Source organism: Pseudoliparis swirei, chromosome 1, assembly GCF_029220125.1.
Source record: "Pseudoliparis swirei isolate HS2019 ecotype Mariana Trench chromosome 1, NWPU_hadal_v1, whole genome shotgun sequence".
Classification (NCBI taxonomy): Eukaryota; Metazoa; Chordata; class Actinopteri; order Perciformes; family Liparidae; genus Pseudoliparis; species Pseudoliparis swirei.
Window position 1 is genome coordinate 12,458,277 of NC_079388.1, and position 25,601 is coordinate 12,483,877.

General features: G+C 44.8%; 4 protein-coding genes across 6 annotated transcripts; 2 read left to right on the forward strand and 2 right to left on the reverse strand.

The window, feature by feature from the left end:
• Positions 1–3,645: 3,645 nt before the first annotated feature.
• LOC130195568 (proline-rich protein 15-like protein) lies at positions 3,646–5,743 on the forward strand. The gene is made up of 2 exons (XM_056417169.1): positions 3,646–3,943; positions 4,429–5,743. Exon 2 carries the CDS (start codon positions 4,449–4,451, stop codon positions 4,803–4,805), a length of 357 nt encoding a protein of 118 aa, XP_056273144.1. The 5' UTR covers positions 3,646–3,943; positions 4,429–4,448; the 3' UTR covers positions 4,806–5,743.
• An 861-nt stretch (positions 5,744–6,604) lies between these two features.
• Positions 6,605–13,837, forward strand: wipf3 (WAS/WASL interacting protein family member 3). 3 transcript variants are annotated; one of them, XM_056418713.1, is made up of 8 exons: positions 6,605–6,904; positions 8,447–8,539; positions 9,284–9,431; positions 10,805–10,966; positions 11,087–11,797; positions 11,961–12,098; positions 12,729–12,833; positions 12,921–13,837. In XM_056418713.1, exons 2-8 carry the CDS (start codon positions 8,465–8,467, stop codon positions 12,959–12,961), a joined length of 1,380 nt encoding a protein of 459 aa, XP_056274688.1. In that variant the 5' UTR covers positions 6,605–6,904; positions 8,447–8,464; the 3' UTR covers positions 12,962–13,837. The 3 variants fall into 3 exon arrangements, with proteins under 3 accessions (XP_056274688.1, XP_056274698.1, XP_056274707.1); XM_056418723.1 differs by having other exon boundaries at positions 12,732–12,833; XM_056418732.1 differs by having other exon boundaries at positions 10,805–10,954.
• Positions 13,838–14,462: 625 nt separating this feature from the next.
• Positions 14,463–17,277, reverse strand: LOC130196515 (peptidyl-prolyl cis-trans isomerase FKBP14-like). Its single transcript, XM_056418745.1, has 4 exons — positions 17,000–17,277; positions 16,111–16,262; positions 15,495–15,622; positions 14,463–15,032 (listed from the first exon to the last, which is right to left on the reverse strand). The coding sequence occupies exons 1-4, from the start codon at positions 17,191–17,193 to the stop codon at positions 14,874–14,876; spliced, it is 633 nt and encodes a 210-aa protein (XP_056274720.1). The 5' UTR covers positions 17,194–17,277; the 3' UTR covers positions 14,463–14,873.
• A 120-nt stretch (positions 17,278–17,397) lies between these two features.
• Positions 17,398–25,479, reverse strand: LOC130194648 (acetylcholinesterase collagenic tail peptide-like). Its single transcript, XM_056415687.1, has 18 exons — positions 25,197–25,479; positions 24,470–24,584; positions 24,269–24,378; positions 24,024–24,134; positions 23,762–23,806; positions 23,598–23,624; positions 22,146–22,217; positions 21,986–22,048; positions 21,842–21,868; positions 21,719–21,763; positions 21,424–21,459; positions 21,271–21,351; positions 20,940–21,036; positions 20,550–20,689; positions 20,304–20,423; positions 19,567–19,696; positions 18,972–19,074; positions 17,398–18,300 (listed from the first exon to the last, which is right to left on the reverse strand). Exons 2-18 carry the CDS (start codon positions 24,564–24,566, stop codon positions 18,231–18,233), a joined length of 1,374 nt encoding a protein of 457 aa, XP_056271662.1. The 5' UTR covers positions 24,567–24,584; positions 25,197–25,479; the 3' UTR covers positions 17,398–18,230.
• Between the last annotated feature and the right edge of the window lie 122 nt (positions 25,480–25,601).

Sequence of the window (25,601 nt, forward strand, 5' to 3'; positions counted from 1 at the left end):
TATATATGTTTGTTTTTGACTTCACATGTTCAGATACATATTTGTATTTTGAAGTTATTAATGGAATAAAGAGACAGAAACAGATACGGGTGGAGAGCATTGCCTTACGCAATCACTGGTTCAATGTCTCGCGACGTCACTTTGTTTTCTTCACACAGTGTACGCATGCCTCTCAGTCTCAATGGACAAGCGCTCAGCTTTCACCCTCAGGAAATCCTTCAGTCAAAACTGGAACATGTTCAAGGAGACATGTCTCTGCATGAATTCTTTCCTTATTTGCATGGCGTGGTTGAAGTTGATGATTCACTTCCAGACACTAAATGTGTTGTGTGTGTTTGTGGAGCGAGGCGGAGTAAAACTGAGAGGTGATATAAAGAAACATCCGGTGACCTTGATACTGATGCGGGCTGCGGGTGGCGGGTGAGGAGGACAGCAGGACGTATTGAAGTTTAATAATCTATTATTTAAAGTATTCATCAGGGAACAAATGTCAAACACGGGAAAGATGAACAGATTCCAGCGTCTAAACGTCTTTTTCTTCGAATAAAATGTAATATCTTTGGGTTTTTAAAAGATAGGCCTAACAATAGTCAAACCCGTCTTTCGGTGGTAAAAAAAACCAGACGAGCATTTTTCTGATGTTTTACTTCCAAAGCAATTAATATAGTTATCATAAAAGATCCAACTGATTAATTCACAATTAAAATAATTACTTGTTCCAGCACTAGAATGGTAATCTGAGTTAATTAAGGGGTCATCATGTGTTTATATGTCCATAGCACTTTTGTTTGCAGGATAATAATAATAATAGTAATAATAATAATAATAATAATAATGCACAATAAAAGGAAGCATTCTATGTGTGAAGAGAGGAAAGGACTCCACAGTTTTGGCTATGATAGGAGATACGAGTTCCCCAGGTATGCATGCCACCAGCTGCTGAAGGAGCGAGAGCGAGAGAGAGAGAGAGATAGAGATAGAGAGATGGCTCACTTTCATGTTGCCACAACAACTTTCCCTCTAAAGGTTGGAGGAGGAAGAGAAAGGCCTTACCTGATTCCTCCCCCCTCTCTCCTGCCTGTTTCATTTGATAATCAACGGCTCACCGAGACCAACCAGCCTCACGTCAGCTCGGGGAGAAGTCTTGTCCTCAGCTGACACTTATAAAGTTGGCTTTTACACAATTGGTTGTCCCATTTGTGATTAGAATCATGAACAATGTGTCCCAATCCACTACAAAGCTCTGATCATCATTTAGATTTATAAGTGGTGACTGCTTCATTGTTTGTGCACATATGGAGTGTGTATTGTAAACACATGATCGTGTTTTGAAGATGTGCACCTCCATAATGTTCTTATTTCGATGACATTTGTATTACTGACATTTTGCAGTTTGACATGTCAAACTGTTGGGTTTATATCATGTTTTCATAATGAGGCTGTGGACAAAATTATAACCTGTATCTCTTATAAGCCATCGAAATGAATAATTTACACAACACCACGTTAAGAAAAATAAGTTTTTCTTCTCATAAAACATGCTTTGTCTTTTAGACAATCAAGAAAGGGACAAGTGGACCAATATTAATTTAACTTGTGGAAGAAGAAGTAACCAGATCCTTTATGAAAGTAAAAGTAGATATACACAAAAACACAAGAAAACACAAATGCTCTGGTAAACTAAAAACCATGTATTGCATAATTAACTAAAGTTAAAGTACAACTTTATCAGACAAAATTACTTACATATGAATAAAGAGGCACATTTGCATTATTTATATTGATGCGTTCCTGTGAAAGTGGCTCTTTACTCTAATAGCTGGTCCAGTTGGAGCTTCATAGCACTTTCCACCTCTTACAATATTATAATGACCATCAATAAACTTAATATCAAATGACTGTTACAGCTTATTAGAGATTCATGTCACATTTATGGACAGATAAAGGACGGATTGTTCAACCTTGCAACTCAAAATTAATATTAAACACATGTAAAAAAAAACTTGAACAGTTCATTTATGAGACAATGCTCCCCAATAAGCGTAATACAAACCATAGTTAACATTTTATAATTGTTTCTTTGTTGTCAATAAATCCTACTCACAACTGAGAGTTATCATCTTGACACTACACTACATTACATTACATGTCATTTGTCTGATGCTTTTATCCAAAGCAACTTACATTCATGTTACATTCATACACCGTAGACATCTGTATGTATCTATACAAACTGTATGATGATGCAACATGCGCTGAAGCCATGATAATGGAAAATGTCCTGTTGTGTCCTTCAGACAGGCAGGCAGACAGACAGGCAGGCAGACAGACAGGAAGACAGACAGACAGGAAGACAGACAGACAGACAGACAGCAGGCAGACAGACAGACAGGCAGGCAGACATACAGGAAGACAGACAGACAGACAGCAGGCAGACAGACAGACAGGAAGACAGACAGACAGACAGCAGGCAGACAGACAGGTAGACAGAGAGACAGACAGATAGACAGACAGACAGACAGACAGCAGGCAGACAGACAGGTAGACAGAGAGACAGACAGATAGACAGACAGACAGGAAGACAGACAGACAGGAAGACAGCAGGCAGACAGACAGGTAGACAGACAGACAGACAGGTAGACAGACAGACAGACAGACAGCAGGCAGACAGACAGGTAGACAGACAGACAGGAAGACAGACAGACAGGCAGGCAGACAGACAGGAAGACAGACAGACAGACAGCAGGCAGACAGACAGACAGGCAGACAGACAGATAGACAGACAGACAGACAGCAGGCAGACATACAGACAGATAGACAGACAGACAGGCAGACAGACAGGAAGACAAACAGACAGGAAGACAGACAGACAGCAGGCAGACATACAGACAGGTAGACAGACAGATAGACAGACAGACAGACAGGTAGACAGACAGCTCCATGAAACTGACCACATGCAGTTGGACTTAAAGTCATGTCAGGGCCAGCAGAAACATCTTGTAGAGTCACGCTTGGCAAGTATAGCCAGTTGAAACTGGCGCCAGGCCAAACTGCTTCCCCTCACATAATATAAAGTTACAACAGCAACAATAACACGTCTTGCAGTAAAATTATTTTAAAGGTCCCCTGACTTCTTCCGGTCACACGCCCCCTCCGGTCTCTATTAAACCTTGGTGCCACCATGCTGCTGAGTGGCCTTCAGCCTATTCTAGTTGGTGGCTATTAATAACATAATTGATTATACCATTCCTTTTCATTCCTTGGCATGCCAGCGTACATGTCAGTGTGCCTTCAAGAACTGGGCGTCCAGAATCGGAGCATAATTTGGCTCTCTGGGTTGGGTTGGGTTTATGTCGTACAAAGGGCCCTTCTTTGGAAAATTATGTCGCTGAAGAGGAGCAAGCTCCCAGGGGGTGTGTTGCCATGCAACCACAAGCCCCGCCCACCATCATAATACATTCACCTGAGCGAGAGCTCACGTGACAGACCCTGAGCGTTCATCCAGTCAGGAGTGAGCACAGGTACTCCAAGAGGAGAGTTTCGGAGGCGGAAACCTGCTGATTCAGTGAAAGAAAGCCGCTCCTTTATAAAAGTGTCAATTCGTTTGTAATGCTCTTAAGAATTGCATTAGAAGAGTGGAGTAGAGAGGCGTTGGACTAGAGCAACCGGAGACACATACATATGCAAGGAGGTGGCAGATGCACGGCGGCAAGACACCTGGCTCGTGCGTAATATGGATACTGCTGCTCCGGCCTCTTGAGGGACCGCTATCACTACTGCTCCACCACTGAAGAAGAAGAAGAAGTAGAGGTAGAAGAAGAAGAAGAAGAAGAAGACACTGACCTGCTCCGTGGATTTACATCCCAAAACAATCCAAAGTGTGACATTTACACTTTGCTCCGGGTCGTTTTGAGTGTCCACACGCTGCACAACAGAAGCTCAGGTAAGAGTTCACCAGAGGCTTGTGCTGCGCATTGTTCACCTGTGAATCACTGCTAGCTTTGCTCCTCTGTTCTCACGACTCAATAAACCAGTTTTACAGAGAAGACAATACTGGTTATTCTCAGGGTTAGCTGGAAAGCAGTTGTTTAACCAGTGAAAAATCTCGACTAGAGGAGACATATCACATTACATTTGAGAACGGGCAAATCATAATTTTCAAAAACAGAAAAAAGGATTTGTGATGATGAGGGCGATGATGACGATGTGGAGCATGATGACTGTTTGGACATTAATGTGTCAGTGCAATATTTAATTACATCAAAGACATGCAGACACCGTTTTTTAAGGGATAGTTTGATATTTTACTAGAAATTAGAGAGGAGCAGGAAGACCTCACAGATGACATCACATGCCGTAAAATAATAATGCTGATGCAGAGGAGAAGATCTCAGCTGAATTACTGACAGCATGTGTTTCCTGTTCCAGTGCCCTCCCTGCAGTCGAAGATGACAGAGAGGATCCCGTGGTGGAAGGCCTTCCTGCCTAAGAAGAAGAGCGGAGGCTCCAAGGAGACCAGTTCATCCATCACCTTCGACGTGGACTTTGACCCTTTTGCAGAGAGGCAAAAAGACCAGAGCGGCAGCGACCTGTCCCCGTCTTCTCAAGAGTCCAGCAATAGCTCCAGGGATGACACCTACGACGACTCCCGCCTGGAGTCCGTCTTCAACGAGCAGACGTGTCGCAGGAACATGAAGGTGTCACGCTCGGGGCGATTCAAGGAGAAGCGGAGGGTGCGCTCCACCCTTCCTTTGCAGGACAAAGAGACAGAGACGGTGGCTTCAGGGAGGGAGGACATGCGGTGATGGTGAGGAGGAGTAGGCGATCAAAGACGGCTCGGTCTTGAAAGGTGTTTGAGGAAAAAGAAGAGGGATTTGAGCTCATGAAGATGCTTCGTTCTCTTGAGAGAGACCAAGAGGTCTGCTGTGTGTCGGTTGAGGTGGTGATGATGAAGAGGAGAAGGAGCGTTCTACTTTTAGCCCAATGTTGGAAATTTGGACATTTTTGTTGATGGACTTTTGCCAGAAGGCCGCAGACACAATGATAAATGATCGGAAATGGATTCTATTTTTTTGCAGGATGGTTATCGAACCATTTTACCAACAATATCCCATAATCAAAGCTCAAAGAGATATACTACTATTGCTGTAAACACATAATAGCCCAATATTTAGCGAATGTCTTTTTGTCCTTGTTTCAGTCATGGACTGTGGCATCAATGGACAACTCCTAAAATGACCCACAACCTTTTAAAGAAAACACAGCCCTCGAATGCAATTTGTGTGTGTGATATGCTTCTGGAAAACATTGTCTATAAGATGTGTACATTATTTCTATAATAATAATAATATATGTTTGATATTGAAGGATATGTATAATGCTCATTATACAAAACAATGTTGATTCTAAAGGGTTAGAAGGATATTTATGAAGGTGTGAAATGATTAGTTATGTGTGAAATCGGTTAGCGGAAGAAATTAAATGACGCTTGTGAGCAGCTTTTAGTCAGATGCACAACATAATGCATAAACTACTTTGAATGAAGGATGAAATCCAACATGTTTTATGACATCTGGGTCCAGCTGAAGTAAGAAGCTCTGTGATATCCAGCTGAGATATGGCCATGAGGCTAAAGAAGTATGATTCTGATGTAGTTTTCTTTGCAGGACTGACTGCTGTATTTCAGACCACCTGTGAATACTGAAATGAAGGAAACATATGATAAATAAAGATGATAACTGCATGAATGTGTGTACGTGCATGTGCTTTATTATCTTATCAAATCACAATGGCTCAACTTGGACAAGGTTAATATAGTGTTGTCCCTCTGGAGACTGTCCATCGCCATCTTTAAATCAACACTGATAGAAGAAAGAGGAGCAGAAACCAAACATTGTAGTTACATTACAAGACAGTCTCATGAATTCAGAAGTAAAAGGGCACTCCGCTCCTCTTGGCAGTCGTGTTGTTGCCTCGTCATCATTTCACTGGAGAGGCGAAGAGCAGGGCCAATGTGTGATGATCACATTGTCTGAACAAGCATGAATGCCATGTATACAAAGTGTCTGTCAAACTCAGGCTTAAGTTCTAATGTTATGTAACTCGACGGGAGGAGCGCGCCTGTATCGCTGCATTCTTTTGCCACCGTTGAGGTTTGAGGTGTGTGTTTGAGTAATGCACCATTTAAAATAAATCGCCTCATATCTCATCGATATTTAATAATAATGGACATATGTGAAACTGTTTCTTCGTCTGATCCTTTGATCATCTTTGAATGAGGATGACTTGCAATGGGACATTTTCAACACAAGGGGGCGAAAATGTACAACTGTCGAAAAATAAGAAATGAGTGGAACTGAAATATTCTGAGTTGATGAAAGTCCATCCAGTTCATAAAAGTCGACACACGGCTGCAGACCTCCTCGCCCACCAGTCCGGACCAGTCAGCGTGCCCACTTATGACGTCAAGGTCAAGTCAAAGTTTCATGACAACTCCATGAATTGGGACGAAGACCCCGACCCCCCTCTCTCTCTCTCTCTCTCTCTCTCTCTCTCTCTCTCCCATTGGCCTGGTGCTGAGTGTGTGGGGGGCGGTGAGGTGCGGCCTTGCGCTGTCTCCCTGCAGGGCGCTCAATATGGAATACACAGCCAGAGCCAGATAGAGACCGGTGTGTGCGCGACCACGCGTAATGTTTTCAGCGTGTATACTTAATGGATACTAACTTGAGTGTAGAAGGAAAAATGTGTGGAACTTTTTGAGTTTCTTCAGCCCAAACGCCGGATACGTGTTGTCCTCACTCGACTATAAATACGGCGGCGCGGAGCGCGCTGTGAGGTCAGTGTGCTGCGGTCCATGGCACTGAAGCTCGCGCTCTAACAGGTGGATTTCAGATATTTGGTTAAGGTAGGACACCGCTGCTGTCTGTTATTCACGCACAGTTTTATTTGACGGGTCGTAATTCTTATTTCTTTAAATATCTGATGGTTATTAGGAGAGGGTTTCTATAGTAGCCTATACGTGTTTATTAAAGTTCCTTGTCTTGTTACTCTGTGCATGGGGAACAAAAACAAATGTGTTATACTACAAAATGTTGTTATTTATGCTTGGAGGTCAATTAACTCTCTCTTACACCTACAGTCTGTTATAAAACTGAAAACAATTACAAATATTTAGAATATGGCTTGCGGCATAAAAAGCAGGCGACTGTCAACACAACAATCACAGACATAAACAACATGAAAACCTTCTCCATTCATTCATACAGTACAGATTCAGTGTCATCCTCAGGTCAGTCAGGACAGCATCAGCCGGAGCTTCGTGGTCTCAATCTGTTTGCATGTCATTCACATAAAAAAGTATAGAAATGACTTGTTAAGGCTGCAGCAGCTGCCACTTCCAGCTGCTTGTGTGTGTGTCATCTTCCCCGCTTCAGGAAGACAGCAGGAGGAACAAGACGCCCTAGAGTTCAGAGGAAAACAGCTGGTGTGAGAGGAGCATTTCCACTCACCTGTTAGAGCTCAGCTCAGTGTCCAGCTTTGCCCCCTTTAAAAGATACACTCGTGGTGTGTCACAGAGGCTGCTTGACACAGATATGAAGATAGAAATAGCAACACAGGACAGTCTGCCAGCTGCATAGACGGGAGGCACGACTTGTACACATGGGCAAAGACCGAGGGGGACAGATACATCGAGGTTCAGCAGAAACCACTTCTGTTCTGCGCTTTATTAAATTGGTCATGTGCAAAGTACACGGAGAGCCTCAGTGTGCACAAACCTCGCCGTGTTGTCAGTGTTTTGCAGCCATGCGAGAGAGCTCGTCAAGAATTTATGATGTCAGAAAAGTGTGGAGAGCTCAGTGACTGTTGCTGTGGATCATTTACTCGCTGAGATGTCAACAACACGTGGAGAGATTGAAAGACGGTGACATAGTCGGGGACACAAACCGTTGGTTGGCCACCGGTGCATCTCGCTTTGATTCGTGAACCAGTTGCTCTTCAACAACCACAAGACCACCCTGTTACATGTTCAGTCCAAAAACTGGGAGAAGAATGCCAGTGCGCGCCTTTTTCCTGCGGAGATCCCTGAATGTATTTTCCATTCACTTACTGCGGCGGAGGCCTTCGGTCACTGAGCGACTGAAGGCTCGGGGTCCATTACTTTTCACACAACACTCTCCATTGTTCCCTCTCCCAAGTCCTGCCACAGGGCATTGTGGGAAGAGCAGGAGGACAGGGGTTGGGGGATGTGTCCGATTTCTCAAGAGAGGATGGAGCGCTCGCTGTTTCCTGTTTTGCACTGTACGCTGGTGAAAGCCTTTCCTGTGCAGGGCGGGAGGTCACCGAGCGCGGCCCTTCACCCAGTAGCTTCGGAGGTCGTCAGTGGCTGCAGTGCATGAATAGGACGGCGACGTGTTTTCAGTCACGGGGTACGCATTATCTTCTGCAGGTATCTGAAGGCCTCAGCATGCCTGCCCCCCCGCCGCCTCCACCTCCCCTGGCCCCCCCTCCTCCACCACCGCCCAGCGCTGCCCTGCCACCGGTAAGACACCCACATGTGTCCTTCTCACTGAGCATCAACCGTCACCTGTAGGTTATTTACATTATTGATTAAGGTAATGCACACAGACACCCCCCCCCCCCCCCACACACACACACACAAACACACACCGAAACACAGAGTAGCAGGAGAGTGTTATGTTTCTACAGCAGGCGCTCGGTGTCCTCGTCCTCATGTTAAATGAGTCGCCACAGCCAGCGAACAAGGCCACACTGCAGGACACAACAATCTACGGAATGCTTTGTATCTTTAGAACAGAGAAGCAGAGGTGAAGTTGAGAAGGTGGTTTTAATGCAATACAGTTGTTATTCCTCTCTTCTTTATGTTAAAATATCAAGTAAAACTCAAAACTTGGAGCAAGTATTTATTATTTTTGTTTGCCGTTTCTCTTTTATATATATATTTTTTGATAACATGTTAATAAGCTGTTATAAATTAGTAAAAACTTTGAGAAAATAAATGCAAAAACTAGTCCAAGGAGACGTCTTCAAATATCTCACTTTGTCCGTTGAGCTGAAACCCAAAGGAACTCAATTTAGAATCATATGAAAATGAAAAGCACTACGTGGAGCCAACACGCGGTTTGTTGTCTTTATGAGTACCATATACATTATTAATTCATGTTTAAAATAGTCTGTACTACAGTTAGTATCCTGAAGTGGACCCTTGCAGAACACATATTGGACACAATATATTAAAGGTCTTTTTTGTCTCCCTATATGACAGTGTCCGTTGGAGCCTTTTAAGCTCCAGTCTGGAGGAGGAGGAGGAGGAGGAGGAGGAGGAAGGAAGGCCCTGTTGGCCGACATCCATAAAGGAGCCAGGCTCAAGAAAGTCACGCAGGTCAATGACCGCAGTTCCCCCGCCGTGGACAGTAAGAGCAACATCCTCACCGTGCTCCACACATGCCGAGCGACGCTCTCGGGTCAGACACTAAACGATACTCACATCCGTCCGGAGTCACCGACTTCTAGTAACTATCACAGTGGAGCTCCGAGGAAGGTGATTGGATGGTGTATGCTTGTGTGTTATAGCTGTGGTGTGGTATCGTGTGTACGGGTAAAAAGAGAGCATTATTATTTAATGTAGTTCGTGGGGAGTGTGTTGTTCCTCTTTGACCTTTTTAAGAATAGACACACACCAAGTGGACTCTTCAGGAAGGAATGTCCTACAACAGATAAGGATGCAGGCAGATACTACTGCATTGTAGCAATGTATGCATAGTGGGCAACACAATAGATTAGATTAGATTTGACTTTATTCATCTCCAGTGGGAAATGTATTGCCGCAGCAGCAAAACATTTTTTACCAATATAGAATACAATAAAATAAAATAAAACAGCAGGGCATGATACATTTCATAATTTTATTAATAAAGGAAATTAAAATGTAAAAAATCTATTAAAAATGAAAGTTTATACAGTATATCTAAAGTATAAAGTAAAAGCGGTGCAAGGTTTATTAATAATAATTAATTTGATGAGGATCTGGCCTGAGGTGATTTATTGTACAGTCTTATTGCAGTGGGCAGGAATGTTCTCCTGTATCCGGAACATTCTCCTATATCAGGAAGGTTCTCCTGTATCAGGAAGGTTCTCCTGTATCCGGAACATTCTCCTATATCAGGAAGGTTCTCCTGTATCAGGAAGGTTCTCCTGTATCAGGAACATTCTCCTATATCAGGAAGGTTCTCCTGTATCAGGAACATTCCCCTGTATCAGGAACGTTCCCTTGTATCAGGAATGTTCTCCTGTATCAGGAATGTAGAACATTCAGACTGGTATAACATCTCCAACCTCTTGCTGCACACATCGAAGGATCCAAGTTTCCTCAAGAAAAAGAGTAGACTCCTCCCCTTCCTGTACACAGCGTTGATGTTCAGTCTGCTGTCAATAGGGACACCCAGGAACTTGTAACTCTCCACCAATAGGCTACACATGCATTGTATCTAGATTTATAAAAAACATTTTTTTATGTATATGATGTTTATGTAGCCCTCGGGAAGATTTGGGAGATCAGGTCATCGGAGTTTTGCAAAATCTACTCATGTTCCTGCCTGAACGATTGGGTCTTCAGGTTGTTAATGAGGAACTCAATTCCCACGATTATAAAACCTGCAGAACATGTAAAGACTTATAACTGTATGTAATAATGTGAAAAACCTCTAATGATAAAAGACACCAAAAGGACAGTGAAGTCATTGTCGTAAATCCTTTGTAATGAATGTGTACTTGTGTTGTTCCCCAGATCCCGAGGCCAGCATTGGAGAAGCATCCAGTCTCCTTGCTGCTTCTCCCGGCTCATCAGGAGGGGTGGCACCCATGGGACCCTCTTTGGGTGGGCTGTTTGCTGGAGGGTTCCCCACGCTCAGGCCTGTAGGACAAAGAGACCCAGCAGGCAAGACCCCAGGCGGGTGCAACATGTAAATCTAAATCTAATCACATACTATAATGACCACTCAAATGAATCCCCCTGTGTGTGTGTGTGTGTGTGTGTGTGTGTGTGCGTGTGTGTGTGTGTGTGGTGAAGTGTCCCGATCGAGCTCCTCGGCCTCCCTGAAGCCTCTGTGGAACCCGCCCACGCCAGCAGACACGAGCAGCGTCACCGAGCCTCACAGGGCGACGGAGCTCCGAGGCTCCGCCCCCTCGTCCTCTGCACCTCCCTCCCCCTCTCACAGCAGCAAGCACCCACCTTCTTTCCCCGTTTCCTCTCCCCCACCGCCTCCACCCACCCCTCCCTCTGCTCCTCCTCCGCCGCCTCCCCCACCACCCCATGCCTTCCAGGAGCGGCCAGCCAACAGGCCTCCGCCCCTGCCCACCTGCCCACCTCCTCCACCCCCATCTCAAGTCACCAAGCCCACCTGGCTCCCCATCCAGCACTCCTACCATACCGTCCTCTCCCAGCCCTCTACTCCTCCTCCTCCTCTGCCTCCTCCACCTTTCCAGCCTCCCATTGCTGTTCCAGGAGACCGCTCATCCGGTTGTTTCTACCCTCTGACCCCCTCCCCAGTCCACTCTGAACCTTCTAGGTTCCCCATCCTGCGGGACAGCCCACTGGGACCTCCCCCCCCACCTCCTGCCCCCCCTCTACCAGCTTCTTTCAGTCCGAGCTGCCCGTCCACGCTCCCCCCTCCCCCGCCCAAGGTGGCAGCAGTGCCCTCCCCAGCCATGCGCGCTCTGCCCCCCTCGTACCCCTGCAACGCTCCGACCCGCCGGCCGCCGGCTGTGCCCAGAAGTGCAGGTAGGAGCGCCAAGAGGAGGAATTGTCTTTCGTGTGAAAATGATCTTGCAGTCTCAGTTATGATAAAAGAGCACATCGGATTTGGATGATTTTTTCATGTTGCACATTTTATTGACGTCTGACACCCTTCCGACTCCTCTGATGCTGTCACCCACGGCAACAGGTGTGGGTCGGCTGGCTCCTCCTCCAGCTCCCCCCGCACGTTCCCCCTCTACAGAGCTGTCCACCCGAATTCCTCCCCCTCCCCCACCACCTCCCCTGCCTCCATTAAGTCTCAGGAATGGACACCTGCACAGCCTGGGTGAGTCTTTATATATCTGGCAATATTTATTTTTACATTTTAGAGGACTTTTAGTGGATTTTCTTGTCCAGAATGGCTTGATATAAAAGTAAAAGTGCAATAATGTTATTTCATTAAATTGTAATTTATTTAAAATTAGGGCTATCACAATATCAGATTGTTTACCGCTAGATTATAGCAATAATATTATTGCAATATATAAAGAAAACGTAAATCACAATAATAATGCTAGTAGTGCTCATAATAATAATATGTATCCTATTGATGAGGAGACACACCTGCATGTGGACAATATGGACTGCTGTTTTTAAAGTAGCGACGGGTTAAGAACTTGTAAGGATAAAATAAAGTGTTCACACTATTGTTTTAGTGCATCACAACGATTTATAATACATCATGATGTTGTTGTATCTACTTGTATTTAATAGGATTTATATAATGTTACTTTACTTTGATTGTATTGATGAAAAGTTTAACTCTCAGGGTCAAAGTACTGAAGAGGGAAGGAGGAAAGACGTAAGATGTAAAATTGAGGAGTATATTATTAAGGAGGCAGACCTTGGATGACCTTCTATTTTAAAATGTGGACAAAATGGCAGCTTTTGATTGAACCTTCACTGAATATATTAGCAGATGATTTTGAATCCAAGTTCCAGTTCCACCCCGTCGTGGACTTCCCGCCTCCCGGTGAATTCAAGCCTTTTCCTCGGAGCTACCCCAGCAAAGAAAACAGAGGTAGCTCCACAGAACACTCACGATTTCTCTCCTCCACCCATGATCATCAGTATGTTCTATTGACTTCCTCTTTCCGCTCTAATACAGTGAACCCCAAACCACCTGGGATAAGGACACACCTCAGATGAGTCAAGGCCTCACCCTGTCCATCACCCCCCCCACACACACACACACACACACACACATGCATCAGGCAGTAAGACTCCTCCTCCTCATGACAATAACATAACTGTCATGGGCTTATGTGGTTGCAGGCTCTGTGTGTGTGTGTGTTGTTTGTGTTTAGTGTGTGTGTGTTTGTGTGAGTGTCAAACAGGGTCCCGCCTTATACTGACTATGTGAACTCTGATCTTTTCCAGTGTGGAATGTTTTGAATGTGTGTGAGGAGGAGGGCTCCCCCTACTCGTAAATTACATTCTCACACACACACACACACACACACACACACACACACACACACGTCTTCCAGCAGTTATATTTAACATGGTTCTGGCCATTTTGTAAGCATTTCATGGAATAGCATGTTTTTATTTGATGTCATGATTTGTCCTTTTATACAGTAGCACTTTTAAAGTCTGCATGTAACTCGTGAAGCTGTGTTCCAGCAGCAGCTTCTGCACAAGGAGCTCCTTAAGAGCTCCTATTCATTTTGACAATGACCGTGTGTATATAGCCCCCTTTAGCAGACTGTAAACATCATCTTACGCTGAATGTGAATATACTTACATGTTAACCTTGAGTGGTGCTCTTCTGTGTTTGTATAATTTTTTTGATGAGAAACAAATGAATCTATAAGTGTTGAAGGTCATATACGGACATTTTAGAAGTATGGATGAGTTTTAAGTTACATTGAGGTGTTATAAATAATGAATGATGTTTCCTTTCTCCCTGCATTAAGAAATACTAACACCTGTGAAGACAGTGCCACCTGCGGGTTCAATGTGTACAGTATTACAAGTTGTGACCACCAACCACCAAATAAAGTACAGTATTTTGTTAAGAAAGTTGACTTTATTGATCACGTCAGTTGTAAATTACCTTTAAAATCAACCTTCACCCGAATGCTTTTACATCAAAGAACCGTGAAGCTTTAGAACTGAGCCTTTAAAGAACCAGTGGGCTACATGTATGGAAGCATGAACCATAGACCCGTTCAGAATGGACTCTGCAGTGTCTGCAGGTGCAATGCACCTTTCTCACAGTTGTCACATGACAAACGGCTGTCTCCAATAATAATAATTATGGATTCCATTATGTTCATCAGCACCAGAGTATTGTGTTTGCTGGCTTACTTAACCAGTGATTATTTTCTTGGTTACAGCTGCATAGTAACTGCTGCCCTAAAAAAATATCACCTGCACTGCTTGATAGGGAATAAAAAAATACTAAAGTTCACATTTTCACATACAAAAGGTTTGATTTGTTCATCATAGCGGGAAAAAAAAGTAGAGCACCATTTCCTTCCTAATGGACTCTAGAAGGTGAACTACATTGATCTGGTTACATTTCGTTCAGGAAATAAAGACCATTAAGGGGAATCTTACAGCCAATTAAGGAAACTTATCTAGTTCGGCAACAACAAGCAGATACTTCAAGACAACTTTTTTTTTTAAATAAAATCTTTGCGACTGCATTAAAAAATTTTTTTATTTTCATTGCTTGATTTTAAAGTAATCCAGTAATTCAGATTAAATTCAGTTTTTTGCTACTCCAACAGATTACATTACTAAAAACAGGAATTTCCATATGATTCATAGTCAGTAAACTATGACATTTCAAATTAATTTGACCTAACCATGGATGCAAGACCGGATAGAGAGTGCTCTTGCAGAAGTAAACATACAAAAATGCAAAGAAGTGTTGTTGGTTAAAAGGTTCACACAGGAGGAGTTTACATGTCACACACCTGACCAAAACACTCCCTCTATAAAAGTGAAATACTTTATTAACATTAAAAGTCTGTGCCAAAGTATTTCCACAACAAATCATTAAACTGGAAGACACTGGATGAGAGAGTGGTTCGTGGGACAGGATGAGGATTTAAAGTTCATCGTGTCGGTAAGTGAACTCCCTGGAGGATATGAAGCCGTCTTTGTTCTCGTCCTCTTTGGAAAAGATGTCTTCCATCATGTTCTCATGTAAAGTGTCATTCGGAGGGTAGCCGTGACGCTCAAACTCCTTCCTCAGATACACTTTCACCTGGTGGAGCGAGAGAGACGAGCGATTAATGAGACCGAGAAAGGTGAGGATTAAAAAAAAACACACAAAAATTACTGTTTTTCAATAACATATCTTCTAATCACCAATACTGTAAAACAATATACTTGCACATTACTTGTGGTTTCGGATTTAGCTTTTAATCTGCTTCTAAATCTCATTAATTTTCCATCATCGACAGTTGGCCCTATTGGCCTTTTTCCAACTCCAATAAGCAATTAAGTTGGGACGGTCCATTCATTAGGTCTATTTATTATGATTGTGATTAACCAGTTCGGATAGAAGAATTAAATCGATAAAAAACTCAACACAATCCGAGATGAGAACTGCTCCTGGGACTGTGAATATGCATTGTTTAGCTTTATAGGGTCATAAACAAAAAAGGTTGGGAAGGTGGGTGGTGGCTAATTCATTGCCCTGTTTTCTGAACACACTTGTGTATACCTCATGCTTGGAGAGCCTCCAGTCATCGTTGAGGTCCATCTCCTGGAAGGACTCATGTGACCTCGGTCCGTTCCTGATCTCAAGCACCTCGATGAAGAAGGTCAGTGTGCTCTCAGGTGGAATCTTACCTGACAACACCACAGGGCAAAAGGTCAGCTAAAACTGAGACTGGCCATCACCGGAGGTTTCTGTGATTAAGGACTGCAGTAATTATGTCCCTTGTGAGTTAAATTGTGAGTACATGAGTTAGACATCTTGAAAGTGTTAATGAGAAGCAAACTCATGCCTTTTTTGTTGTCGTGGTCACAGTAAAAGTTAGTTTGGCAAAGACGAGCTGGGTGCTATTGTTGGGGAGTGTGTGCTTACCAGGACAAAGCATAGCTTTGTTCACATGCTCCGTGTTGACAAACAGTGGACTAATATTGCTGAATGAAACCTTCATTCAGCGTGGGAGTCCTAGAGAACCATTCAAAACAAGGCAAACAAGTATAATATATGTACATGCATAGCATACAGGATTATATTTCATCTTCCAAACCCTCATGCACCTTTTCCGAAGACACTGCGTGCATCTGTCTGGCAGCATGCAGTGGCGTTTGCATGGACATCAATGTACCTCTCCCTTCCTTCCCATAGGCCAGAGCTGGAGGTACGACAAGTTTCCTCTTCTCTCCAGAGCACATGTCCTGCAGGCCTTTATCCCAGCCTTTGATCGCTTCTCTGATGCCCAGTGTAAACCACACCGCCTGCTTGTCACCTTCGTTTCGACTGGTGGACAAACAGACGTGGAGAAGAGAGTTACAGGTCTCTGAGAAGGTCTGGCAGACCCCCTTTAGAGACAATTTTAACTCTGTAGTGTAAAAACATTTTTTTCATTAAATGTTCAAGAATTTGCTGAAAATGTTCATTACTCTTATTAAATATCAGGTATTAAATGGGTCAGTTCACCCAAAACAATATTTTCTCACAAACATCAGACCAAAGAGCTATGTGGCCTGTATGGGGTTTGTGGTGTTTTAAGAGAAACTTCAATCCATGTTTGAAAAAAATTAATTTTGCTGATGATTTACTGTTTCAGAGATGATTCTGTAACAACTGTAGCACATCAAACTAAATCACGAGGGAAGGGAAAACATATGTGTTCTTAAATGATTTACCACGTGACCATAATGAAAGCAAATTTAACACGTGTGCACTTGGACAGTAACGTTGCTAACAGGGAAAGAGGGGGAAATAGCATTTCAAGTTTTTACAATTAATTTCTAAGCTAAGCAGTTGTTAGAGAGCGAGTGCAGCATTTGGCTTCATCCAAACGAGGTGAGACAGTTTGCCAACTTCTGGAATTAATTAGCTCACGCTCAGGAACCACCAGGTGTAGAACATTAGCTAATGCTCAGGAACCACCAGGTGTAGAACATTAGCAATGCTCAGGAACCACCAGGTGTGACTTAATGCAAGAACATTGCCACATTGAATCTCACATCGAGAGCATTACCGAAACATACCTGGAGTGAAACACGGTCCCATTCTCAAAGTATCCGTCATGATGCACCAGCAGGATGTCGCCGTACTTGGACTTTCGATGACAGATAAACGGTTTGTGCAGAACTTCTATCTGCACCTCGGCTTCGGGCAGCTTCCCCGCGCCGACAGCCACCAGCAGGGAGGCGCAGAGCCAGCTCAGCACGGCCAGCAGCATGCCGCCACACCGAAACGGCCCAGGGCGAGGTTTAAATAAGTTTGAAAGAAGAAACAGCGACGCGCGTGCAGCGTGTCCTCTCGACGTGGCAGTGACGTTTCGTCAGAAACTTTGTTGCAGGAAGTCTTTTTCTGGTTGGTTCCTTTTCCTTGAAGAAGAAAGCCACGCCCACAGTCGACCCCTCTCACCAGTCACAGATCCAAGTCTCATCTCAAATCTCTTTATTAGTGTGATTTATGAACTTTACAGTCACGCAGGCAGATTATACATAGTCACACTACTGAATCCACGGTGGAGGCATTCTGATGTGACCGAGCAGTTTCTTCATGCTGCTGCGACAATCAGAGGAGTTGTTCTTGCTGTTGTTGCAGTGTGACTTTTGTTTTCTGTATTCTAACATTCACTTCGAAAAGGCCATACTTCTACAGCACTGGTTAAAGCAGTCCGCTGTGCACGAGTAAATATTTACATGCAATATCACAGCATTGCATTTCATAAATACATGTGTCCTAATACAATGCACAGGAATAAACATATTTATACACACCCCTGATTTGCATACTACAGTGTATATATCAATATAGTATCAATAATATATTGGCCTCTTTTGGAATGGGCTGTTATTTCTCTCTCGTTACAAAAGAAGTACAGAATACACAATTGTTCTGCATTAACAGTCAGAGGAGAGAGGAGACGTTACTGATTGCCTTGGCACTGCCGTGTGTTTCAGTGATGCCAAGACAGCGTTCTGCGGCTAATTTAATTGAGCCATACACATTGTGACTATTTGATATGATACAATCATTAAATCATTAAAATGTTCAGCAGCTGCTTCCTGAGGCCCGTAAAGGAATTGAACTTCCGGAGGAGACGGACGATTCAAAGCCGACTCCCAGGACTTTTCATGGCTCGGAGCAGGCACAAGAGCGCTCCCTCAGTCCTTCAGCTATTTTCTAAGAGTTGAGACTTCAGTACAAATCCGAAGTATAATTTGCAATGTTGCAATCTGACCTTTATTTTCTTTTTTACTTTGCAGTTCAGGTGAAATACTTGCAACCAGTGGAATCAATGAGGCAAGAGTCGGTGCATCTGAGCTGGCCAAAGGACCTGCGGAAAGACACGGACAATTATTTTGACAAATTAATGATTGTGTAGCCATACATCTTCTCAATGGAAGGAATAGTTCAACATTTACCATGAATTGGAAATAGTTAGCCTGGATCTTTTCCAAAGGTATACAAAACCAACAAACAAAACTAGCTCACTAATTAACACGCTATATTTTGTTGTATTTACATATTTCTTCTTGGTAGGGAGCAGTGAAGTCACAGGATATTATTTTGTTGTATGAATTAATCAAAGAAGATATAAAATGAGAGGCGCTGCTAGTAAACCTTTGGACGGTACCTGGCTGCTGTAGCAGTTTTCCCTTCAAAGGCTTTACATCTCTTAGCTAGGTTAACAGAATGTCATTTCCCCAAAAATATTGAACTATTCCTGTAAGTATAAAGTAGGCACAGCTGTTTGATTAAAGCAATGTGCAGCAAGTGGCGCCAAGTGAATGCACCATCATTGCTGGATGCTTTCAGTTACACGAAAATGTAAAAGTACAGTAGTTCATTCAATTGACCTTTACAATCCTTGGATGGGTGCAGTATAAATATGCTGCAAATCAAAATGAACTGCATCGGGTTTTCTTGGCATAGATTCAAAGACCCACAGTGGCAACGTGTGTGCATACTGTATGTGTGTGTGTGCACACTGAATGCCTCACGTACCCAGGAAGATAGGACTTGCAGGTCTGATAACCAAAGTCCTTCCCATCGCACTCCTCGATGCCGTCGTGCCGGTAGCCGTCTCCGCAGTAGGCCCACTTACAGTCTGAAGTGGAGGAAAGGAGAATAAAACGCAGTGGTGGCAGTCGGGAGGGAGCGAGGGAGGGAGGGAGAGGAGAGAGGAGACGTTACTGATTGCCTTGGCACTGCCGTGTGTTTCAGTGATGCCAAGACAGCGTTCTGCGGCTAATTTAATTGAGCCGAGGAAGTGAGAGGACGGCAGGAGAAAGAGTGGGCGAGATTGATGAAAGACCAAGGAAAGGTTTCACAGTGCCTCCTGCTTTCATCCTCCGCCGTGTGGGTTCAGCCCCTGCGGTGCGCGCCGGCTCTGCGGGGCGTCTCACAAGCAGCTGGCTTGGTGACAGCGGGGTGGCGTTTGTGCAGCAAGAATAACAACCGTAGCTTATTTGAGGAATGTTTTTTTTTTTGGGACTAACATTGTCATCGTTGTTACTCTGTATTACGTTAGCCTATACGTACAGAGGTATTAGAACCACTTGTAGCCTACCTTTGCATTCTGTGTGCACGTGTAACTCACCGAGACAAGCGTCGGTGACTCCCTGGTTCCCGTCATCACACTCCTCTGCGTGCTGGGCCTGCACCTTTCCGTCCCCACACACACCGACTCTGTCCGGGACTTTCTCCGTGGACTGGAACGTCTGCAAGGGCTGGACAAGCAGCGGAGAAATGGTGGCTTTAGTGTCAAGGCGTTGAGGTTTTATGAGGTGGGAAAGGGAAAGCTTCCTGTAACCAGATAGACCGAAGACGTCTCGACTCAAAACAAGATGGTGCCGACTCACGGAGACACGCTCCGAGCCCCTCTGTCCTCTGAGCTGCGACCAGATGCCTCGAGGATGCTTTTTACCCCCAGGTGGTTCGCAGCTGAACAGCAAGCACTCAGACTAATGCACAAGAACTTTAATGACCCCCAGGGATTTATGCATTTATTAATTATTGTAGAATGTCTTCTTATAGTTCTTAGTTTATTTATTCTCGTTATATACAGTTTTTAAAAAGCACCAGAGAGCCGGGGCAGATGCATTTCATTGCATTGAATGCGCAACTGTACTTTTTGTTATGCATGACAATAAACATGAACATTAGCTTTTCAACTGCATCTCATGGTCGTCCTCAGCAGATCAAATGTGCTCACTTGTCACGCTACACATGGATGTTTTGACAACAACATCTCAACTGTGCTCACTCCAAACACTGCATGAGGAAGACTGTGAGAAAGCTCTTGACCTTGAGTTGATTTGTTTGAATAGTCATTACCTGTATGGGCCTCCATCCATCTTTATCTTTGAAGTAGAGCACCCTCTGGTCCTTCCTGAACGCGATCGTGTTGTCTAGACGTAGGCGGTCCATCTCCTCCTCACTGTTCACCACAAATATCTGCACAGATACGTACAGCAGGAAGCGAAAAGCTGACAAAGTCATTATTGATTCAGTGTGAACAACATGGATTCAGTTTGGATAGAAATATTGGAAGGAAGCTGTTTCATGTCGGGGGCGTCTTACTGCGGGGACTTTATTGAGGCCGCCTCGCTGAGTGTAGCTTCCAAAAGGAGCATTGTTCGCTCCATGAATGGAATCACAGTCACAGTGGCCTGGTAGACCCGGAGGACCCTCCTCCCCCCTTTCCCCGACAACATAGAGACCTGCAAACAAAAGAAAGAGACAAAAATAAGGGTTAAACACACATATGATTATTCTACACTGTGATATTCTACATTATTTTAAGGATGGAGTCGGGTAGTCCAGTGTTGGTGTCTTGTTTATTAGTTTTTGTTAGGGGTGGGGTCTCTCTTACGGCCCCTGGTGTGACTGGTACAGTCTTTCCCATTCTTCTGGTTATTTTGTATACACTGTTTGAAGGATGGTTGTGCACAAGTGTGTGAGTTACTGTACCTGAGGCAGGTGGACCGGGTGGTCCTGGATGGCCGTTTTGACCTGAAGGTCCATGGGGGCCAATGACTCCAGGGGCTCCATTATGGCCCTTTGTGCCCTATGCAAACCAGGTAAAACACACACACACACACACACACACTGAAGGTGACCTACTTCATGCCACTGGCACACTGTGTGTGAGGCATGGACGTGTGTAGGCGGAGAAGATCTAGGATGCTAAAGACCCCTCAGCCCCTACAGAAGTCTATACTTAGCGCTGGAGCACAGAGCACCACTCCGGGTTAAGTGATGCCGTCAGGGTGAGCATCATTCTAACCGTGTCTTCTCTCACCTGTTTGCCTCTCTTTCCGGGCCGCCCACTAGGTCCTCTCTTCCCTGTGAGTCCTGGCTCTCCTTCCGGTCCTTGCACACCCTGGGAAAGGTGTTGAGGAATTATCATTTTAAATCAGATTATTTGACGATGTTGTTATTGACTCATACTTACCTTTTGTCCGAGCATCCCAGGAAAACCAATGGAACCCTAAAGAGAGACACAATGAGGGCTTGATGTGAGGAAAGTGATTGTCTCAGCAGAACGGGCACTCTTTGATTGTTTAACCTCAATCGGCCTCTGAGGGAGGGGCTCCAGAGAAGGAGAGTGTCACTGCTTTGGATTCTAACCAGTGAACTGCTCATAGGCAAAGCCAAGCATACATGAGCTGTAAGGAATTACACAACACAACATTTTCACAAAGAATTTAAGGACCTGCGATAAAAGAAAATGACATTTCTCTACCCACCTTATCGCCTTTTGGTCCTCCTGCACCAGGGTCACCATGAACCCCCTTTTACAAAAGAACAGAGATACAAATGTAATGAAGCATTTACTATTGTTGCACCGTGAGAAGTCGTTCAGAACTCACCTTCTCTCCTTTGTAGCCAGAGAAACCCTGAAAAGATACATAGGGATGTAACAGCACATAATAATATGAACGACTAAGATAGTTTTTGTTTCTTGCCAAACATATCCATAATTGTGTGCATGATGCTGTAAAGATGGGACTAACCTTTGTCCCTGGTGGTCCCCTTAGTCCTGGTAATCCCATGAGACCTGGATCCCCTTTCTCCCCCTAAAATAATCCCACACATACACCACGGTCCATATTGTGTTTGTGATATTCCATGAACAGTTGTGGACGGCAGCTGGAGTGATTCCATGACACTTACCGTGGGTCCCTCTGGACCAGACCATCCTGATTGTCCTGGTTTCCCCGGGAGGCCTGGAGCCCCCGTACGACCCTGCAGAAACACAACCAGGACCAGACCTCAGTGAAAGGACAGGAAGCTTGCTTTAGAGGACAGGAAGCTGAACTAGTCTTGCTTTAGAGGACAGGAAGCTGAACTAGTCTTGCTTTAGAGGATAGGAAGCTAAACAAGTCTTGCTTTAGAGGACAGGAAGCTGAACAAGTCTTGCTCTAGAGGACAGGAAGCTAAACTAGTCTTGCTTTAGATCGAATATAGGACTTTGCGAAAGACAAAATGTGTTCAAAGTCTGATCAAAGTGACAAAGTTGGCCAACAGGAACCTTATTAACACGTTATATCTTGTCTAGTATAAACAAAATGAGTAAAAAAGTCAATCAAAAAGATAAGTTGTAGTTTTGCCGTGGGGTTTAAGTGCCAAACTCTTTCTTGGCCACAGGCTTAGTCTCAGCTGGTTGCCTGCCAACTATCTGTCTTCTGATGGAACTATTGGGAAGAAAACAAATAAAAGGTATAAAACTATCTCTTTAAATGTTGACTGATTTCTGCTTTTCTGCCAGATATGCTGATGACCTGCAGCTTTTAATGCATGTTGAGGTGCTAGTTTCCCTTTTTCCATGACAAAGAGATACTGTGATAAAGACTCACCAGGTTAAATAAGCTTCACAAACAAACAAGCATGTCAAACTGCCCGTGGTTTCCTGATCCCACAGGACTTGCATGCAACGCCTTAACAATGCCAAGGAGATTTTCCGTTTAGCCGACAGTAACCAAGGCCTCGTCTTGCTCCGCATGCGGGCGACCCGGATGCCTTTTACACCACAGCCTCACATCTCGGTGACACCTGGGCGAGTATCCCAGAGCTGCTGCCATGCTAGCAGCGTGCTCTCATTCAGCTCCGTGTCATTAAAGCAGCCGCCTGCAGAGACACCGTGGACCTGCCGCGGTGGGGACTGATTTATCGCGGAGAGCGAAAGCACTTAGGGAGATTAAAGTGCAGGAGTGGAGTGCTGGAGAGCCTTGATCAGCAGGACTGGAGTCCAGTAAACAGGCGAATGGAGCCAGACCAAGGAAAGGAGGAGAGAGAGAAGCAAGAGGCAGAGGCAAAGGCAAAGGAAAGAAGAGGGGGATGACAGAGAGGTGAGGAGCCAGAGGATGACTGGAGACATCCAGGGATGTGATCTAGCTTTGCTCTGCGGTTCCAGCGGCTGCAGAGACTAATGCTGCATGACCCATTTAGCAGCTGCAGAGGATATTCTGAGCACATCAAGAGACAAATCACATCACAGAGATCGAGGATGCATGGAGGGGACAAGGGAGAGAGAAATCCAGATCTCATTATTCCAAGGACATGCGAGATGGACCAGAGACAGATGAGCGAGAGAACGAGACATGCAGGAGGGGAGGAGCGGCTCACCTTTGACCCCGGACGTCCAATTTCCCCCTGGAGGAGGACAAATGAGGGGAGAGGAGATGTACTCATTAGAGCAAAGAGGAACACAAGGACACACGCACAAATACTTCTAGAGGGAAAAAACACAAGAGACATATTTCAAGACCAATAAAGACAAAAGCACACACCGTCTCCCCCTTTGGTCCTCTTATTCCGGGTAATCCACCCTGACCCTGAGAAATGACACCACATTTATTTCCCGCTCAAATTTTCTGAAAGCCCATGGCACATTTGTTGAAAAATCAATACTATAAAGGTCCTTTTGTTTCATTTCCATTTAAGAATACGGTTGATTATACTGCTGATGGATGTCCTGTGATTTAATCTGAAGAGTGGTGCAGCCCTATGAGGTTTCATGCACCCCATAGTTCTTGAAAAAAAAGGCCTTACCTCTGGGCCCTGGGGTCCTGGAGGTCCAGGTGAACACCCAGGTATCACAGGTTTGGATTTTTCCTGTACCCCTCCTCCAAAAACACCTGGCTCTAACATGCTAATGCCATCCTTCAATCAAAGATACACAACATCCAAGAGAATAGGGTTTCAATCAGAGACCTGCGAGCAGACACGTGTGTAAATGAGGTGTATTTATGCAAGCAGGTGTGTGTGTCTATGTGTGTGTGTGTGTGAATGCCTACGGGGCTGCCCCGCTTCCAGAGCTGAGGTGGTGGAGGGAAGAGTGGTGGCGGAGGCGGTGACATGAGACAGCAGGGGTCAAATGTCAAAGGCTCATCCAGAAACCTGAGAGCTGAGGGAAACACAGTATGCTGTGATGATGTCAGTGATGAAAGGTCCACGCAACATGTGTTCCCTCTGTGAGACAGTCAGTGTTCACTTACCTGAGCGGGCCGAGAGGATGCTGTCCATGTAAGAGTGTCGGGCCCACGCAGCACACAGAAGAATGTGGAAAGACACCGCAAGTTGGACCAGATCCATCCTGATGGTTTACTCTCTCTAAAGCACAGGACAAAAGCGGTCTCACACACACACACACACACACTTTTAGCTGTGCCTAATGCAGTTACTGGCAGCTGTCACTTGTCCTTACTTCCGCTGGAGGGTGTCACTATTTGACCCTTAACTTCAGACCTCTCTCTCTCTCTCTCATAATAAACTTGTTGCAGTTCCACACTGCAGCAGATGCAGCCGTGCACCAACCCCCTACAGCTTTGCACCATAATTAGACCTTGCGGGGGGGGGGGGGGGGGGGGGGTGCTGTCACTCAGGCTTATTATGACTTCTGCCACTTTATGACAGAAGTCATAGGAACATGCTTCGGCGGGCTCAGGTTCATACACACACATATTTCCAGTATGCTCATATTTGCTCTGCGGGAAGATGTTAGAAAACCTACAACATTATAATCGTGTGTTGAGTTACATTGATGAAAATATGCAGCACAGGATTCAATCAGCTAATTCATATCTTCATTACTGCTCAACATTTACCCTTCTGTTTTTTCTTCCTTCTAATTAAACGGACATAATGCCCAATGCCCTGATAGTCAAGACGCGTTAAATGGAAGCATCTCCATCCATGGCTTTTAATACACAAGATGCAGCTTACCTTCCACTTGAGGTTGTGCCGTACTTGTAGACACGCTGTCTGAAAGGCGCGGTGTGCAGTCCAGAGCACTGTGGCCAACCTGCACCGCTAATAAATCGGATTCACTTATCGACCCTCTTCTTTCCCTCACGACACAGTTGAGGAGGGAGGGCCGGTTTTTCTGTTGTCTCCCCTCGCTCAATGGCCGGCAGAGGCCACTGAGTGGAGCCAACACAGCGGTGGACGCGGAGTCCCGGCGGGTCTGGATCAGAGGCTCATCAACTGTTGTGTCTTCTGGGTCGACTTCAAGTGCGGCTGAAGAGCGGATGGCACTAACGGCAGAAGTCAGCATGCAACACTCGCCTGGCACGTTTTATGTCCTCGGTGCTGATGGACTATTCAGCGGGGGAAGGGCGCCATCTGCTG